The sequence below is a fragment of the Dermacentor andersoni genome, chromosome 3 (assembly GCF_023375885.2).
Source record: "Dermacentor andersoni chromosome 3, qqDerAnde1_hic_scaffold, whole genome shotgun sequence".
NCBI lineage: Eukaryota > Metazoa > Arthropoda > Arachnida > Ixodida > Ixodidae > Dermacentor > Dermacentor andersoni.
In genome coordinates, this window is record NC_092816.1 from 108,108,554 (window position 1) to 108,127,336 (window position 18,783).

Here is an 18,783-nt window from a genome sequence, read left to right on the forward strand (position 1 = left end):
GGTAGCAACGAGGATGGGCTCTATAAAAGGTGTTTATTGATAATGACAAGATAAAACAGAGTCGTCGTTTCTTTACTGGTCAGGCATATATAAAATTGGTTAGGAATGTTATTTTCGTTGAATGAATCTAACTTTGTCTCGCTTTAATTAAAAATGCATTCTTTCTTTTCCAATGTTTGTTCCCTCCAAACACTGTGGTGCTCCAGTAGCTGCTCCCATAATCACCCTTGCTAATGTCGGTGACAATTTGTCCTGAACCGCTTTTCGCCCGAAGCTTCGCGACCTATTCCTAGAGAAAGGAGTCTGACCTATTTGGACCGACCTTGTTCAAACGGTGACGCCGATGGAAATGGTGATGACAAGTTGAAACTAGGCAAGAGATGGCACGTGGCACGTCTTCGTGACAAGGGAAAGCCTGCAATGACGAGACACCCGAGGATGCGCATGCCAGAACAGGAAGCAGCAGGTCGATGATGATATAGACGACTATCTGCATGGCGGGAGCAAATCAGTTAGCGAACTGCAGTAACGTAGTCACCGGGCCCATCTAATAAGCTTTTGAGTCGAAATTTCAAAAGTTGCAAGTTCTATTTTGTCTGGGCAGATATTTTCTGGCTCCTGTAGGGACCTCTGTATTTGAAGCACATCAATGCAGCGGCTATTAATTTGGCACGTGGTGCATCATTCCTGATACACAACTTTTCCAGGTCACGCAAGGACTATTCAATGGGATGCTTCCTGCTTGCTTAGACTTGCACTCTTTCCACACAGCTAAGTTCGAAGTTATCGGTCACCAGGTGCCACGGTGCCAGACATATCTCGCCTGATAAGTATAATGTATGGCGCACGCGTTACCCGCGAGGAGGGTGCTCCATCATTTCCATTCCTAGGCACACCTCCTCGCGCACGCGTATGTTTCAACATTGACGCAACTGTGCGCGAGACCGATCCCTAAGCCTTTACGGCGGAAACACTTCAGGCCTGCGTAGTGCGCATCAGCTATGCTGCTTCCGTGCTTGCGCAATCGCCGCAATACTATGTTAGTGAAGCTGTGTGTATCTGCCTTGGTGGCAACGGCGCTATCTGCGGCACAAGAACAAGTTCCAGGAAGCATTTGCAGGAAACCGCCTGGTAAGTATTTCAGTAGGCGAAATATTCTATATAAAACGGCGGCATGCACTCAAGCAGATAACAAGAGTATCCCTGTCATGACTAAATAACTGCTTTCTGCCAATGAAAGGCTATGTGGCCCATGCCTGAAGACGAGCAAACAGTATTTAAATGAAGTGAAAGGTTATACAAGGTGAAATGTGTCGAATACTGCAGCTTCTATACTAGCCAATATGCTCACTTCCGTGACGGAAAACAAGGCATAGTCGACGCTTTACGCACATATATCATGAAGATTGGCTTGACTTGAAATCAGGAACACCGCACTGCTGGTTAAAGGACAAACATCCGTAGCTGACTCGAGTCTAAGACTTGGCTAGTTAGCTATTAAGACGGGGTGGGGGGCGCTGAGGCACAGCGTGGGTTTGTACACAGCATGCAAATACAGAAGAAAAGTTGGGAGCAGAGAAGGACGAAGAGGAGCATACTTGAAGAAAAGAGCGCTACGAAGGCGCGGACTAAAAGAGGAACATGTACGATGGCGCTCTTTTCAAGTATGCAAAACCAACTCGCCCACATCAAGCTTCTGAAGAGGAGCATTACTAAGAGGTGTTTATTGTGACGAAGGCAGAATACACACATGGGTTTTAGAAGCAGGAGCAACCAAGAAAAGAACAGTGCAATCGCCGCATGTACACGCGCCCGATAAGTCACGTGCGAAGTCACCGTCTGAAAAATCAGCTTTTTCTTGTTTTTTTTCTTTTTTGATCAGGGAGTATTTACAACGCACTCACACAATCAGCTTTGTATCCTTCAATGCTTTGAATTTCTGTCGTTTGCGCATTCTTATATGGCCTATCCTCATTCATAAACTGGACGATCCTTTCACCTAGAAAAGCACAAACGTAAAAGTATGCTTCAACGTGACCGTTCTTACTAAAGGCAACCTATCAGTCCAGCACTTTGTCAGATGGACCAATGTATGCTGATTCACTGGAAATAATGCAATAGGCCACGTTTCGCATAATTATTTTGGTGTTTCTGCCTGCTCTTACTTTTATAAGTCAGTTTCTTTTTGGCGCGCTTAAAAATACTGAGCATTTTTAATTAAATAAATAGTCTGGTGTGTGCAACTTCCTGGAATCGTACAATAGGTAATGAGAGACAACGCAGAGGAGGGCGCCGTAATAATTTTGACTACGTGGGTTCTTTTCTCTAAGGTGCGCAAAAATTGTCGTACATGAGCATTTTCGCATTCCTCCCCATCTGATTGCCGCCATCGTAGCCAGCATCGGACTCGAGACCACGTGTTCAGCTGTGCAACATCACAAGCATTGAGCTACCGCGTTGGTTACAGTATTTTCTTTGTAGTACAGAACAGCGGCTTCCACATTAACCCACTTCCCAACTTCCTGTGGCATGCATCACCAAAACTTACTTCATCTAGATCATGGTAACAGATTTGTTTAATACAAATCTGAAACGCTTCAAGAACCGACAGTGAGAAAGACAGAGATAAATTTTGTTACAGATAGATATTTATGTGAGCCGTCGGCGCTGGTACCACGTTGTTGCGCATTGCCTTAGACTTAAATTTCTGTATTCGCGGAACGTGCTTGATCGAAAGTCGACAGAGTATGTGGCACAGGTGTTAGGATAGAGTGCTCCAGCTCAACTACGAGTGGAGAGTAGACTGGCTGATAAATAAATTTACCTTGTCCGTGAACGCACCAGCGTTTGTGGCATGCCAGGCTACCGCAGATGTTTACGGTTGCAACAACTTTGATAGCGACACATCGTGACACTTTGTTTAACCAGAGTGTACACAAAGTTGTTACTCTAGTTACGTATCATAATCTGTTTAACAGGGCCTACCATATTCTCCCATATACAGTATTGAGAAAGTTAATACTGTTATTACTACTAGAGTCTGCATAAAGGTGTGGTGAGGCCTGGCAAACAGTGCTGCGAAACACTCTCCTGTCACAACTTTTTCTCTGTTAGTCTTGCAAGCGCTAGTAGCTATGTCACAGCAAATGCATTTCTCTTGCCAGTGTCACTTTTTATACAAACTGAAAATAAATTCAATTGATTGAATTGAAATACTGGGGCAGAGCATTAAATTGATAACGATGTACGCGTTAACGTTGTCTTTTTACTATTTCAAATGCTTAAATATATAAGCCTACCCAACTAGGTAACCCGCCTGTCCGTCCCGTGAGACGATCACTCCCGTGAGCCCGCAGCAGCGAGCGAATTGACCTTCGTGCTGCCTCTCGCTTCAACGCAGCGCACACGAAACTGTCAGCACGCGGCGCACTCTGTCCTCATCGCAGATCGCTTTAAAGATAGGGTGCACAGCGGCTGCGCCTTGCGTAGCTATATGTAGCACGACGGGGAACCATTATCAACCATTATCATGGTGGATAATGGTTAGACGCGGATGGATAAGGTGCTAAAGAGGGATAACGACTTGTAACAATCAAAACGTCATCAGCGCACCTGGCGCCGCGAGTTGCAGTAGTTTGCTAGCGTCATCAATAAACCTTGCGCCACCGTGCGCAGCAGTTCGTGTCGCCGCAGTGCTGACGTTTATGCTGGCTGCATCAAGTTTCACAGCATTGATAATCACACCGGGCTGCGTAGAGATGAGCAAGTGGCACCATACTTACGCAAACTTAGGCAATTTCCAGAGAAGTTTCTGGGGGAATCTATTTTTCAATGGAACACATACGCGATACAAAAAGGAATTAAATTACTTTACAGGTGGATGAAGCGCCACCAGCTGTCGCTTTCAACTGTGGTAATACTTACCATGGTTTCTCGACGAGGTAATCTGTAAATGCTAAGAAGCTGAGGGACAAGCTAAAACGGTGTTGTGATGTAGTGGCGCACGCTATGGAGCTCCGCAAGAAAAACTTGTCTTACCAGGTGTTCAGGGGCCACCTCAAGACGCACTGGGGAAGTCCTCGCGATAAATCTTCACTGCATTTCATTCACTTTTTTCTTGAGCAAACGAAGTCACATGCGAGACGTAGCCAGTGGATGAAAAACGCGACATTTCCTCAGAAAACCTCTGCCGTCGATGCTCTGGACTATTCGTGCGCCAGCGCACTGCTCTCTCTCCAGCAACGAGGCCGCTCACAAGATAGCTCGAGGACTAACTCGCCGAGCAAGTGAGCCGGTCCAGCTGGGAAATAGAGGAGACTGTATGGCCAGCTACAAAGAAATCACCGAATACTATTTGCTATCAAGGGTCTTGTACCCACCAGCTCATTCCGAGCTAACCAAGAAACAGGCGGTGGCCTGGCGTCTCCTGCAAACAAGCATGTATCCAAACCTGGTGGCCAGCGTAAGATACTATCCCGGGCAATACAGTGAACGACGTAGATCGTGTAAGGCTAGGGCGGATCTGCCACATATTCTATGGGCATGCTCGACAACGGCTGCTTTCGAGACCCTGTTGCTCAGCTCAGACCAGCGATACCAGGTCTGGGCCATCCAGCTAGACGAGGCAGCGCCGAGACCCAGGGGACCTCGACCATCAGCTCGGTGGAGGAAGGCTGTGCCTGCCACCATGATGGCTGTCTTAAATAAAAGTCGACTGTCTCTTTCTCCTCCAAACGACGGAGGATGTGATTTGTGGCTGCATTATGAAATCACAGGTTTATTCGTTGAAGTTTATTTTAGAATATGCTGAGTGTTAACGTAATAATTATAAGTTGGCCGTTGATATTGCCGGACAAGTCCAGGAACAACTGGACTTCGTCTGGTTGTTAATGAGTAAAACGAGAGGCTTCCAGGCACATAATATCGAGAAACCTTCTCCTACACAATTTTTGTTCATGATGTCATATATTGTCGCAGCCTAGTAGGAGACGGGAAAGCCGGCGTAGAGGACGTGTAAAAGTACATTATGAGAGCAGTCAACGCGACGTCGTTGTCGTCTCCGTTTTTCCACTCGCGCGCTACCTCAGCGTCCTTCTCATCGCCTGGCACATACCCACGGCGACCATATAGGATGTGGCATGTGACCCCCCCCCCCCCCCCCCCCCCCCACACCCCCGGAAAAAAAAAAGGCATCGTCCTGATGCACCAACCGCCGGCGGCTGTGCACAGACGGTGCACATTTTTGGTCATGAAGAAATGTATGGCTTCATACGAAGCACGTGCACAACCTCGGGCAGATGCCGCCGGCGTTTGGAGCAGTTATGGCTGTCGGGCACAACTTCATAATTCACATCGCTGATGCGGCGCAGAACTGTGTACTGGCCGAAGTATCTTCGCAGGAGCTTCTCAGACAGCCCCCGCCGACGAGTCGGAGTCCAGACCCACACCTGGTCACCGACGTTGTATGTGACGGGTCTGTGCCGAGGATTGTAGTGTCGGGCATCGTATTCCTGTTGTTCTTGGATTCGCAAACGCTCAAGCTGCCTGGCTTCCTCTGCGCGTTGCGTAAACTCGTCGGCACCAGTCTCGTCGTCACCGCACTCGTGTGGCAGCATTGCGGCCAACATTGTTGTCCCTTCGCTTCCGTAAACGAGGTTGAAAGGCGTCACGCGTGTTGTCTCTTGGCGAGCCGTGTTATACGCAAATGTAACATATCGGAAAATCTTGTTCCAGTTCTTGTGGTCGACGTCGATGTCCATACTCATCATGTCTGCCAGAGTCTTATTCATACGTTCTGTCAGCCCATTGGTTTGGGGATGATAAGCTGTGGTCTTTCGGTGAGTGGTACCACTTAGTCGCAACACGGTATCCAGAAGCGCAGCCGTGAACTCAGATCCTCTGTCTGTTATGACCACTGCGGGAGCGCCATGCCTTAGGACGACGGCTTCGACGAAAAATCGCGCTGCTTCGGTTGCTGTTCCACGTTGCATAGCACCTGTTTCGGCGTATCGAGTAAGATAATCTGTGACAACGATTATCCATCTATTTCTGGCTGTAGACAGAGGAAACGGACCTAAAAGGTCCATGCCAATTTGTTCGAAGGGCGCTTGCGGTATCTGAACATGATGCAGCAGTCCAGCTGGCTTGCCAGGTAGGGCTTTGCGGCGCGGGCATTCCAGGCATGTTTGTGTGTAACGTACGTTTCACGATCGCCGCAAGTCTTGGCCAATAGTACTTTAGCCTAATTCTTGCCAATGTGCGGGTGTATCGCAAGTGACCAGCGGTCGGCTCGTTGTGACAGGCATGTAGGACTTCGTCGCGAAGAGATGCGGGAATGACGAGTAGGTAGCTGCTGCCATTAGGTGAAAAGCCCGGTCCACGGCGTCTTCACTTTTCGCAGCCTGTCGGCCAGCTTTTGACTGGTTATCGAAAAATGGGAACCAGTATCGACGAGAGCGGCCACTTGGTGGCCGTCAAGCAAACGACCAGATCGGCGCTGACGGCGTCGGTTACAGGAGGTGTGGTTGGAGTCGTCGGAGTTGTGGAGTCGTCGATCGTCGGAGATGGAGGCTCTTGGGTAGCTAGCCGGTTTGCAACCTCACTCCCAGAGGTCACTGCGGCTAATTTTCCCGGGCGCGGGCTAGGGGACCTGCCCCTAGAGGCGTCAGAAAAATCGCGAAGGGTCGGTGGGGTGTAACGAGCCGGAGATGGGGAACATGATCGAGGCGTCGTTGAACCTTCTGGCCGAAAGTTTGTAGAATTTCCGTCGCAGCTACGTGCAGCATCAGACACAGGGTAATTGCAGCTGGGAAATCTTGGATACCCAGCCGCTTGGTAGTGGCACGCGCGGTAAACATGTCCTGCTTCGCCGCAATGAAAGCATAACGGCCGGCGGTCAGCGGTGCGCCACAAATCGATCTTTCGAAGCGGGTAGTCGGCAGGGGATTCACTGTAGAAACGAGGCGCAGCGATGCTACTCGAGGCGATACGGCATAGTTGGCGGCGGCTGTGACTGTCGAAAATAGGGCGTCGGGGGTGGCGGTGATGGCTGCGTCGTAGTGGTCAACGGTGTCAGCAGCATCGAAGTGGCGGGTGGTGGACGGCAGACAGCTTCCGCGTAGGTCAGTCGTCGCGGTACCGCCTGCCATTCGGGCGACGAAAAGGCCTGTCGAACTTCCTCCCGAACGATATCAGCGACGGAAGCCATCGCTGGTGCCATGGGAGAGATCCCGAGCTGCCGGATCCCCTCTCGCACAATCTCTCGGATGACTTCACGCAGAGACGTTCTGCAGCTCTCAGGTAGAATTGAAGCATTCACCGGCGAGCTCTTGCGATCATATTGGCGCTACCGTTGCTGTAGTGCCCGTTCTATAGCGGTAGCCGCCTTGGTAAATTCGGCCACTGTCGTCGGTGGGTTCCTCACGAGCCCGGCAAACAGTTCCTCCTTCACACCGCGCAAGAGATAGCGTAACTTTTTTTCTTCGGCCATCTCAGGGTCTGCTCTGCGGAAAAGGCGGGCCATATCTTCTGCAAACATGGCAAAGCTCTCGTTTGGTTTTTGAATACGGGATTCGAGTAGGCGCTGCGCGTTGTATCTTCTGTCGCTACTAGTGAACGTGTCGAGCAGCTGGGTGCGGAAGGCATCCCACGTGGTGAGATTTCTCTCCCGGTTCACAAACCACGTCCGCGCACTGTCTTGAAGCGCAAAATATACATTAGACAGCTTTTGCTGGGAGCCCCAGTCATTATAGCTGGCGACACGCTCAAATGGGTCCAGCCAATCTTTGACATCTTCAAAAGCGTCGCCATGGAAACTTTCTGGTATCTTAGGATTCTGCAGCGCCACCTGCGATGGAGTTGCAGTAGCCATGGCGGAAGTAGGTAGACGCGTTCCAGCAGGGTCCTGCAAAGGGTTGAAATCGGGCGTCAGGCCTAGCAGGCGGCGACTGTACCGGTGTACAGGAGTTTCGACGAACGAAGGTGATTCCGCTTTCGAGGTATGGCTCCGCGATGGGGTGCCGAGCATGAGGCAATCCTATCCAGCACCTCCACCAGTGTCGCAGCCTAGTAGGAGACGGGAAAGTCGGCGTAGAGGACGTGTAAAAGTACTTTTATGAGAGCAGTCAACGCGACGTCGTTGTCGTCTCCGTTTTTCCACTCGCGCGCTACCTCAGCGTCGTTCTTATCGCCTGGCACATACCCCTGGCAACCATATAGGATGTGGCAATATCAAGATGAAGAACTCATCAACAATTATGAGAACTTTTTCTAGCTTACTACCCTTTAATTTATCGCAAATAATTTCATGGGTAAAGAGGACCTGAAAGTGTTCCTACGCATGACCTTATGAAACTGCGAGTTCTTTCTCAATGAAAGTTGCACCTCAATTAGTATAAAATATAAGAACTCTATGTAATCTGTCATACACGTATACAATGTAACTTTTCTGGAATAAACGTTCATTTGCGAGTACCTAAACTTCTGGTTGAAATTAAGAGAAAATGTCGCTGCGCAATCATACAAAGCATACGATCTGCATAGGAAAATTATAGAACGTTTATTAGAGCATCAGAATTGGCGCCAAGGAGCAGAATAGGGCAAGCCGTGAAGCGTTAAGGGTCGCTAGATGACAGCAAAATTGACGGAGAAGCATATACCGCGTTAACAGTTTGCTTGCGAAAAAAAAAAAACGTGAAATTATTTGTCTGTTCGTGAAAAACGGCTACGCCCACGCCTGCAGCGTGTGCGATGAATTCTGGTCGTCTTAAAATTTACTGTTACCCATAAATATTACCTTAAAGTGCCAAATCATCGATTCATAGAATTCATCAGATACATCTTGCTCAGGTGATAATGCGGGGGAATCCGAAGATTTTTTTATCGCTTGAATCATTAGCTTACCCTTTTGATACGAGCTGTGATTGGTTGCGTTGTCTTCTATTAAGGACCGAGACTGGGAAGCACTAAAATATTGTGCAGTTCCAACTCGAGGGTGTAAATGCCAAGGAAGAGCACAAATTAAATTTCGAGTGCAGATTTCACTTTTTGTAGAGCGGTAAGCAAAACTTGCTACCATCTTTCATTTGTTCATGTGTTCCTTCGCCTTATGTTACGTTTCCAGTAAATTACACGGTGTCTTTTTGGTGGGTATACGCGGGCTATGTAAACCAAGTTATTTGCCCTGCAGCTTCGGCAGACATGAGTGCAGTGCTGAGGCCGGTGTCCAAAATGGCCGTCGACTGCTTGGCGGACGTTGTGCTGCAGTACAAATTGGATTCGCCGTTTGTGATCAGCGTAAGTGAAGCACCACACGGCAGTGTATTTTATGGAGGCTACGATTTTGTTATCGAAAGTTAAAACAAGCAGCCTAGTGGAACCTCGAAGCTGCTGTTCTGCTGGATTTCTAAAAAGATCGGGCGGAATTTATTTCACATTAGCTTTTGTTTGATGCACTTTTGATATGCGGGTAAATAGCGCAATTTGCAGTGCGCTCTGTACTATAAAATTTTAGGCATTGTAACACGACATACAGGGTCCTCAGGGCGCGGCGAAAAGCGCAGGAGCTGCTTACGCATACTTCGGCTTTCTTTTATAACTAAAAGTTATATATAGTACAACATTCTTAACGCGGTAATAATCTCTAAGCTAGCGAAATGTGCGAATACAATAAAGCCGCAGTTTCGCCTGAAAAGCGAACAATTCATGACGCTAGCAAAGTATTCGACAATTATACGAAGCAAAGTACGTAGTTTTACAAGCCGTATAACGTGCAATAAACATTCGCTTACTAATTAAATTAACAACAACGGTGTAATGCGCGCACAGGCAAACGCGAACTGATCTCGTTCGGTAACCACGAACACTTGTCACAACGGTGGCGTGAAGAAAAGCATCGACCTCGGCAAACGAGCGCTTCACGCTTCCTCTCGCTTCATGGCGCATGCGCCACTTAGGATAACACGACCTCCTGCACTTGGTAAGCGGGAACACAGCGCACGTGACGGGACCAGCCATCTTGGCTCGCCTTGTCTTTGCACCCAGCGCAGAATACCTCCGAGATACTACGCTTGGCCCGCGTATGCGCTCGAGCACGTGGATAGTCATGCGAAGCCATGGTCATTGATGAGCAGAAGCCGCACTTAGACACTCAGGGCTAATGGGTCCTGTACCTCGCGTTAGACTAAAAGTGCAACAAGGAAACTGGGATGATGGGTGCATTCCAGAGAGCCAAAGGCAGAAAGAAAGATCGGGTCAACGAAGTGTCGACGTAATTGCGCATGGAATACGACACGACTACGACATAATATGAATGCATAATGAACATGAAAAAGAGATACAAAGGATAGAATAGAGTTATAATGATCATTTGGTCATAGAGTCATTTGAACCCCTATGTACATGGTCCTTATCTGCTTTAGCGTCGATGCTTGGTCGACACTCTTTTATTAGCAAGCCCAGACCAGTACAGGGTATTTTGTAGCTGCCTATCGAATCGATTAGAGTAGTGCACGAAAGAACCAGGAGTATTGTGTGGGAGGGAACATTAGAATGATCATTTACAGAACGCGGTGGATAGGCCGGCATTTAATAGTGTCCGAAATTCAGCGAAGCATTATTCGACACCAATTTTGTTAACAAAACGTGGATACGCAGCATGGCAACACAGTAATTGCGCAAAATTCACAAACGATGTCCTCATTTTGCCATTACATTACTTTTTATTCAGGTTCTTGAAGGCATATGCAGTTACCATGCAATCTGTGTACAAGAGTACAGAACAAATCGGGTAAGCAAGACACAACACTTTCTAAGTATTTGGTGTAAGGCTCGCTGTGAGTCTCGAGAACACCGGTTTATTTGCCCTTTCCACGTTACGAATGTCTTCAGCATATATTTTACTCGTTGTTATCTAGCTCTGGATTAAATTTTTAAAGTGTTGGACCATCATTGAAGGCGTGCGGCCCATTACAACAACGCAAATGGTGTATTTCATTTGGGAATCAATATAGCCGGCCAACGAGCATTTTGAGCATTTAATGAGGTTGGGTGAGCGTATGCGCATACCCAGACATCGTGTTTAGCACTCACAAATTAGGGCTATTAGAGTAGCGTTAGCACGCTTCACCGAAACAGGGCGCACTGGAACATTTAAAAGGCTACTAATAAGAGAAGTAATTCAGCTGTATTAAAAAAATACCCTCCGACAATAATCAGACAACCACTCATGCCGTGGGAACATGCTTGATAAGCCAGAAAGGTGCCATGAAACGAAAGACGTACGGGTAGCGAGGCCACCCTGAAGTTTCGGCACTAGTACACCGTAAGGTTATAAAATGGTTTGGAGGGCGTCTTTCATGTCTGGTTAATTTTTATCGGCAACGGCGGAATACACTGCAATAAAAGAAAAGTCGTAGTTTCACCCCAATGGCGAAGCGTCGATCACGATGGTCAATCAGTGTACAGCTATACGAAGTAAGGATAGTAGTCTTATCTGCTGTATAAGCTCGTAAACATTCGCTTACTAACTAAATTAACAATCAGGGTGTCAGGCGCGCACAGGCAAACAGAAACACGTCTCCCTCGATAAGAGCGGACACACACTGTCAAAGTGCTGGCACGTTGAAGAGCGGCAGCAGCCAGCGAGAGAATTGACCTTCGTGCTGCATCTCCCTTCAACGCGAACTAAGCGGCCGGAACACAGCGCTCACGAAGCTATGAGCTTCCGGCGTGCCTGACTCTGTACTCATCGCAGATCGCTTTCAAGATAGGGCCCGCGCCGTATTCAGCAGTGGCCAGAGTAGAACCCCCACCTCTTCCTCCTCTCCCCGGGTGCCTTGCGCGCGACGGAAGACGGCACGCTTCCTCCCCGCTCTGCTCCATTGCGCGCGCGAGATTAGGCCTCCATCTTCGGCTCACCCTCGCAAGCTTTAACTCGCAGATACAGCATACGGCGCGCGGCGACGATGTTATCGTCCTTGGACTTAATACGGAACACATCGGCGAAGCCAACGGTAGAAGTTCAGCTGGAGTGTTTATATAATCGCTATTGCAACAAAATCAATATACTGAGCTTAGCCACTATTAAGGACGTTCACTGAGCGACAACTGTCCAAATGCGAAAAAGAAATATTACTTTGAAATCTGTGATGTCACTCTGACGAACTGGCGCTGGGATTTCGATGCGATGTAAAAGAAATGGAGCTGTAAGAGATAGCGTCATCATACCACTGCAGTGTACCCAAACTTCCTTATCTTTTTTTCAATGGTGTCGCCGCAGACGACGCGTACTGTGGCTATATTGCGAGCTAAATAGGGCAAGAGATATCCACAAATGTGATAATTACTAGGCTAAATTCACTGCGATATGCTCGATCTGGGCAAAAGTTGAACGATAACCAGTAAGCTGAAAGGGTAATTGTACACCTGGCACTCCGATTTGCACAACAGTCGTGGAGATTAGGCGGATAGATTTCACGGATGTGTGAAATGGGATATATTGTGAATGGGCACGATGGGATATAAGTATTAAGGTAAAAGGAACTGTGTTTTACGAGCGTTACTTTTTAATGCAATGTGAAACTTGTCGGTAGTAGAGGAGTTAACATGACTGAGTAAATGATTGAAATAATAAGTGAATGAATGAATGAGTGATTGAATGAGTGAATGAATGAATGCTATATGTCATTCATCAATCCATGACTAACCAAAGCATTTTATTACTTCTATTATTATGTCTACGTGGATCCTAGACCCAAGCGCTCAAGAAAGCTGCGGAGATGTGCCTCGTGGAACGTGTCATTGAAACGATGGTGAGTTATGTGAAAAAACAAATTAATGCCTAAGAGTGAATTCAAGCAGTTCTCACGGAACAGCCACATGGATCCTCGATGAGGTGTTTGGATCGTGCATGGTTTTTGCTAATAAAAATTCTCCCAATGCGCACAAAATTCTCAGTGGGGGATCAATGCGAAAGTTGTGACGCGCACCATTCATATAATTTGCTCCGGTGATTTTTCGCCTTCTGTGATAGACGTATAATGAGGACTGTTATTCTTTCTGTTGCCGCCTGTTTGTTCGCATTCCAAATCCATAGAGTCTGATGAGTCGCCGCTAAAACCTAGCTGCAAAGTGGCAGCGAATGCGGCCGCTTTGCGAAAAAGAATATTGTTGCGCGCCGATGTCACATGCAATACTAAGACATACAGGCGTAGACTATGGCAGCCTATGTTGCCTGTGACCACGATAACCTTACGGACAGAGCTCATTGTGTGAGTTCGGGAACGAAGCAGGCTTCACATGAAAATGATTAAATAATTTTGGCTGCTCTTTGCGGCTGCTTGTTCTTTAACTGCCTCGTTCTGCTTAGGCAACCCAGTTATCCTCCAGACAAAAGTTCATTTCGTCGCTGTCATTAATAATGATGATATCGGCTCGTCATTTCTTAGATCTTGCATTTTTTTTGTTCAGATTAGCATGTCGGCGAGCACACATCGAAATTTCTCCTCTACTGTTCTGCAAGTTTTCATTCTTTAATCTAAGTGAGTGAAGTGACAGGGATAATTCTAGTTGTTCATCTATTTGAACCGTAGCTAAGTGATCATTCAGTCAGGAAAATGGTTTCGAATCTGTGTTTATTTCCTCCGAGGGCGGCAGATATAAGCTTTACAATCAGTTAAGTGTGCCGGGAAAGCGATATGGAACCTACCACCTTCCCGTTGTGTCTTCAAGGGGAGTACGGTAGCGCGATTAAAAGGCGGGACAAAAGCAGACACATAGGGACACACACAGCGCTGTGTGTGTCCCTATGTGTCTTCTTTTGTCCCGTCTTTTAATAGCGCTACCGTACTCCCCTTGAAGATGCATTACCAACAAGCCCACATTGCAACCCCCGTTCCCGTTGTGCTCCGCTTTGTGCGTGACGCCGCTCGCTGGTCTCTGACGGCGTCCGACCCCGTTGCGTGCAGCTACCGATTCAACGTTGTGTCCTGCGCTGTGTATGGTTTGCTTCTCGTGCCAACGGCTGCGTTGTTAGCGTGGTGATGAAGCAGCAGCGCTGCATGTTTTCCCAATCGCTCTTCAGCTTGCGGCGCCTGGGTCACATAGCCAAGTCGTTCACTCAGCGTGACCCGCGGGTAGCGCGGACCTTCCAAAAGCGGGGGAATAAAAAGCGGATCCAAGCATTAACCACTTAACAGTATTGATTGAAATAAAAGAAGGAACAACTTGATAGAACCCTACTTCTTACAGGCACCAGTAACTGTACAATAAAGGGATAGATGTTTTATTGAAAACCAGAAAGCTGGGGATATAGGGTACAATAGATGCATGAATAATGATTAGCTAAAGAAAGCTAGGGGACTATTTGTTGCCGACCCGTTCCGAAGGGGACGCCGACAAACATCATTACCATTATCATCATCATCGACTGTATTTTTTCCGTCATGCTCGTTGTAGTCAGTATCTGAATATCCGCATCATCGTACAACTATCGCTCCAACGTCATGGCAGCGCAAACCGACGCAAAACACTTGTTTTTGGAAAGTCTCGCACCTTCAACTGAGTAATATTGCGAACCGGTATGTTTTGCGAACCACAGGTTGGACTCCGTTTGGATTAGTGCCTGATAGCTCAACGTATGCAATGCTTTGTCCATGACGGAGAACATCATAAGTAACCGCGTTGGAGTTGTGTCCGCGGTAAAGCCGTGTCGTAGAGATTATGAGTTGTGCCGGGGTAGCGCTAACGTACCCTGCGCACAATGACAATGCGCCTTGCCGGCTTAAAGACAACGCACACCGTGCTAGCCTGACTTGGTTTCTTTCTTCATTTGGCATTTTAGCGTTGTGCGACTGATCTAGCGCGCTTGTGAAGGGACTGCTTTGTTCAGACAGTCGGATCTGTATTGTCATTTACTTTGTCGTTGAAAACAAAGAACAAAACTTGCATTCGAGAAATGGCGCATGACTTGTACCATGTGGGGCCTCGACTGGTAAAAAGTACTATCATTTCCGTTTTTCGCAGCCTCAGCGAGTACGAAGCGAAAGCTTCGACAGCGAAGAAGTCACCAGGCGGATGATGGTGCGTGTTGCAAGAATGCTGTGATTTACACTGGCACATCTGGCATACTTTACTATGCTGTGTGACAACAGGCGCATGGGAATGAAGGTGATATCATCACAATCACAGCCTAATTAGCAGGAAGGTTCACTTCGGCATGAGCTCTGATTCCCCCGTTCGAATACTTGTAAAGCGGAGAATTACTCTCCGCACTACTGAACTGACTTGAATAACAACTTGTTGCATTTAAAAAGAGAAAGCTAAATTATACCCACAGTAGCAATAATTTAGGTTCTTTACGTATTTTTAAAAGTTACCGTGATTCGACAACCTTAAAAGAATGTTAAAGCCCAATGTTCAGAAATTCATAACTTAGTACAAAAACAAACATAGGAGCGCTGTAAACGGCGTCTGGTAAAGCAATTAGAGCGGATAAATGTTATACATGAGTATACATCTGGTATGAAATTGTTATAATGTTTACGAGTGCTTTGAAAAAAAAAGTTCGGTGCAGACATGACTGATATAACATGAGTTGTGTGTAACACGACATATTTGTGCGTTTTATACATATCTGAAGAAGTGTAGCCGACAGTATTGTGGTGTGATTTCGTTTATTGCCCATTAGCAGAGTTGAAGCCTTCATATATGATAAAACATAATGGCATGTCGGGCTTGTGGGTAAAGTTCATGTTGAACAGATCTCGAAGCGTGCCGGCACACAGACAACAGGTTACAGAAAAGTAGACAGAACAGCCGCTTCAGTAACTGAATAACTTATTGAACACAAAGACTGCACGGTAGTTATGTGATTTTATGCACACGCGCAGCAGTGGATAGACGCAGGTTCAATGAACAGAACCACCTGTGACAGAAAACAACCGCAAGCGATTGGCCGACCTTGATAATTAGTGATAGCACTTCACTGCGTTTGTGCTTTTGCATTGTAAGACGTTCTGTCACGGGTGGTTTCGTTGATTTAACTTACGTATATGCTCTGTTACGCGTGCGCATGAACTTGTGTAACAACGTATATAGTGTTTCTGTTCAAGAAAAATTTTCAGCTGTGAGCGAGGCGCTGTCCGGTAAGCCTTTCTGTAGCCATTTGTATATGTGTACCTGTATTTAGTAAAGCAATGAAGGGGGCTTGTTGGTGAACGTTCATGGTTATATTGCGCTTAGTTTTAAGCTGACGATATTAAGTGAATGACAGGATGTGTACGTACGTAGTGCTACGTACGTAGCGCATTGAGCTACGTGGCGATTGTGGTATCGATTGTGGACGTAGCGATTGTGGATGCTACGTAGCGCATTGCGCTACTTACGTCCGCATCCTGTCCTTCACTTAATATCGTCAGTGTAAAACTAAGCACAATATAACCATGGATGTGTACATGTGCACTTCAAGATCGGTTCAACTTGATATTCTTACTTTCCCCTTTATTTTGCAATATTGAAGGACTTAGGCAAAATAGATGGCGTAAATTTAAAATTTACTTACTACTGTCAACATATTGTAGTCTCTTCATTCAAGTTTAGTATACTTCTTGAAGCTAGGTGCAGTGGATGGAGAGCAAAGGAATTTCTCCATATCCGCATTTTTAGCAAGAAACTCCGGAAGTAAAGCTTCAATTAAAAAAAATTTGCTTTAAGTGAAGCCGCCAAGTGGCCCGTGAGCAGAAGTACTCGCCAAACAATGGAAGCAAGCTTCAATGCGAGTTCAGTTCCGAGCATAGATGCTTTTACGGTTTAAATGCTTCAAATTTGTGTGCAGAAAGCTGACGCCTAGCACTGAACGGTGACCTGCGGCCGACGTTGCTTATTACCTTGCAGCTACGCACGCACTACGAGGTTTTGCTGTGCGTCAAAAAAAAAAAAAAACGCTGACAAAAAACACTTTTGTTGTCGCCAAGTAGGGAAAACCACTATGCTAGTGGCGCGTCTTTCGTGCCGTGACAATTCCAAGCGCAGGCAGGGCTGTCATTTCTTTTAACGTGTTTTCACTACGCGAACTGTGTTCGGGAGCGTAGAGCCATTCAGTAAGGTCAATCGCTTCCTAAATTCATAATCGATAGTGCCAATATTAGCGCTCGATTTCTCTGACAGCGCAAGAAAAAGACGATGTGTTTCGTTTCAGACATGTGTTGTGGAGCAACTGGCCATTCCCTTACACGACGCAAAGAAGATGAACGCCGCGCTCCATTGGTTGTACCAGGCTTGTTATTCCAAGCTTACGTCGCACTGAGCACGGAGCCAGATGCCTGATAGTATTCTCGGTGATCACGTGGCCGCCACGTTCCAAACTGAGGAACTCGAAAACATTAAAGTGGCAGATAACAGATAAAGAAGAAAAAAAAAGTGGATGTGTGAATAAACCGGCGAGTTTTATGTTGCCATGCGTAAGCCGTTTCACTTTATGGAGCAGTGATTGTTAATCGACTGATTATCACTGGTCTCGAGTTACCAGACAGGTTTAGCAGATCTGTCGCTTGCGCTCCGCTCCGCACAGATTGCACGCTCTGAGGCAGAACAGGGAACCTGCGTTGATTTCGTGCTTTGATGAGTGAGCCTTCACGACACGCGAGCTACACGTGCCGGCGACGTGGCTACGAAACGGACAAAGCAGCCAAGTGGATCCACCTTCGTCCACCACTCAGTCGACTTTCTAGCCGAACGAGGGAGGCCGAGCTTCTAGGTACCGCTGCCAGCATGAACGTTGTGCGCGCATGCGCGCCACTGTTTTCGTTAAGCTGCTGTATGCAAATCGCTAGCATATACTTCCATGAGCGGAGCGGACCGTAAGAGGCTCAGCCACCGTTCTCTATTCATCGGCACAATACGCGACTACTGTATTCGAAGATATTGGAAAGGCCGCTGGATCAAAACCTAGTTTTGTAAGCTCGTCACCGGTTCTATAGCAAACACTCTTGTCTGCTCAGATTGCGCGTATGAACCGCGGACAGCGTTGTACGTTCTCGAATGTACTCCAGCAGGAGCGATCACTCTGGAATGTAAAGTGAGAGTCACGCATGAATAGAAGACGAACTTGACCCATCAGGCGTGTTCACTTCAGACTCGACGATCAACGATCGGGTCCACCGCTATCGTTGAGATTTGTAATTTGAAGCCAATTGGTCAAATTCGGGGACTCTACGTGCCAAAATCCCGATCCGATTATGAGGCACGCCGTGAAGTGGGCGACTACAGGTGTGTTCAGCTAAATTCGGCCTGGGAGGTCCGGTGACCACATTTAATATTGATCAAAAACGTACAATATACTACGTCGAAATAAATGAATAAATAAATAAATAAATAAATAAATAAATAAATAAATAAATAAATAAATAAATAAATAAAGAAAGAAGGAAGGAAAAATACTCTTCCTCGCCTCTCCACAGAACCTTGTAATGCACCTGATTAATAAAAAAACATTTCTGCACTGAACAGCGATATAGATGCGCCACGTATGCAGGCACTACCTCTCTTCTTTTGATAAAAACGCTTCCAAAATCTTTCTGGGTTTGCGTTCTTTCTTCATGGCAGCTTGGTAATATGAAATTGGGCGTGACAGTTGGAGGCAGCCCAATGGAAGGGCAAATTGGCCATTCATTATTTTTGCATATCCTCCCATGCGCGGTCGATTACGCAGAGTCTTGTCTGCAGGATTTTCAGCAAGTTAGCAGGATCACATGTACGAATCCAACAGCGCAGCGTAAATACAGCTTT

The 18,783-nt window shown here is 46.9% G+C and overlaps 1 protein-coding gene across 1 annotated transcript; it reads left to right on the plus strand.

Moving 5' to 3' along the window:
• Positions 1–909: 909 nt before the first annotated feature.
• On the plus strand, positions 910–18,525 carry LOC129386375 (uncharacterized). Its single transcript, XM_055074229.2, has 6 exons — positions 910–1,131; positions 9,188–9,294; positions 10,727–10,786; positions 12,750–12,809; positions 15,022–15,078; positions 17,195–18,525. Exons 1-6 carry the CDS (start codon positions 1,002–1,004, stop codon positions 17,300–17,302), a joined length of 522 nt encoding a protein of 173 aa, XP_054930204.2. The 5' UTR covers positions 910–1,001; the 3' UTR covers positions 17,303–18,525.
• Positions 18,526–18,783: the final 258 nt, after the last annotated feature.

Coding starts and splice junctions, on each gene's coding strand:
- LOC129386375 (XM_055074229.2), top strand. CDS start 1,002: ATGCTGCTTCCGTGCTTGCGCAATCGCCGCAATACTATGTTAGTGAAG. Junction 1,132..9,187: donor CATTTGCAGGAAACCGCCTG/GTAAGTATTTCA, acceptor TTTGCCCTGCAG/CTTCGGCAGACATGAGTGCA. Junction 9,295..10,726: donor ATTCGCCGTTTGTGATCAGC/GTAAGTGAAGCA, acceptor CTTTTTATTCAG/GTTCTTGAAGGCATATGCAG.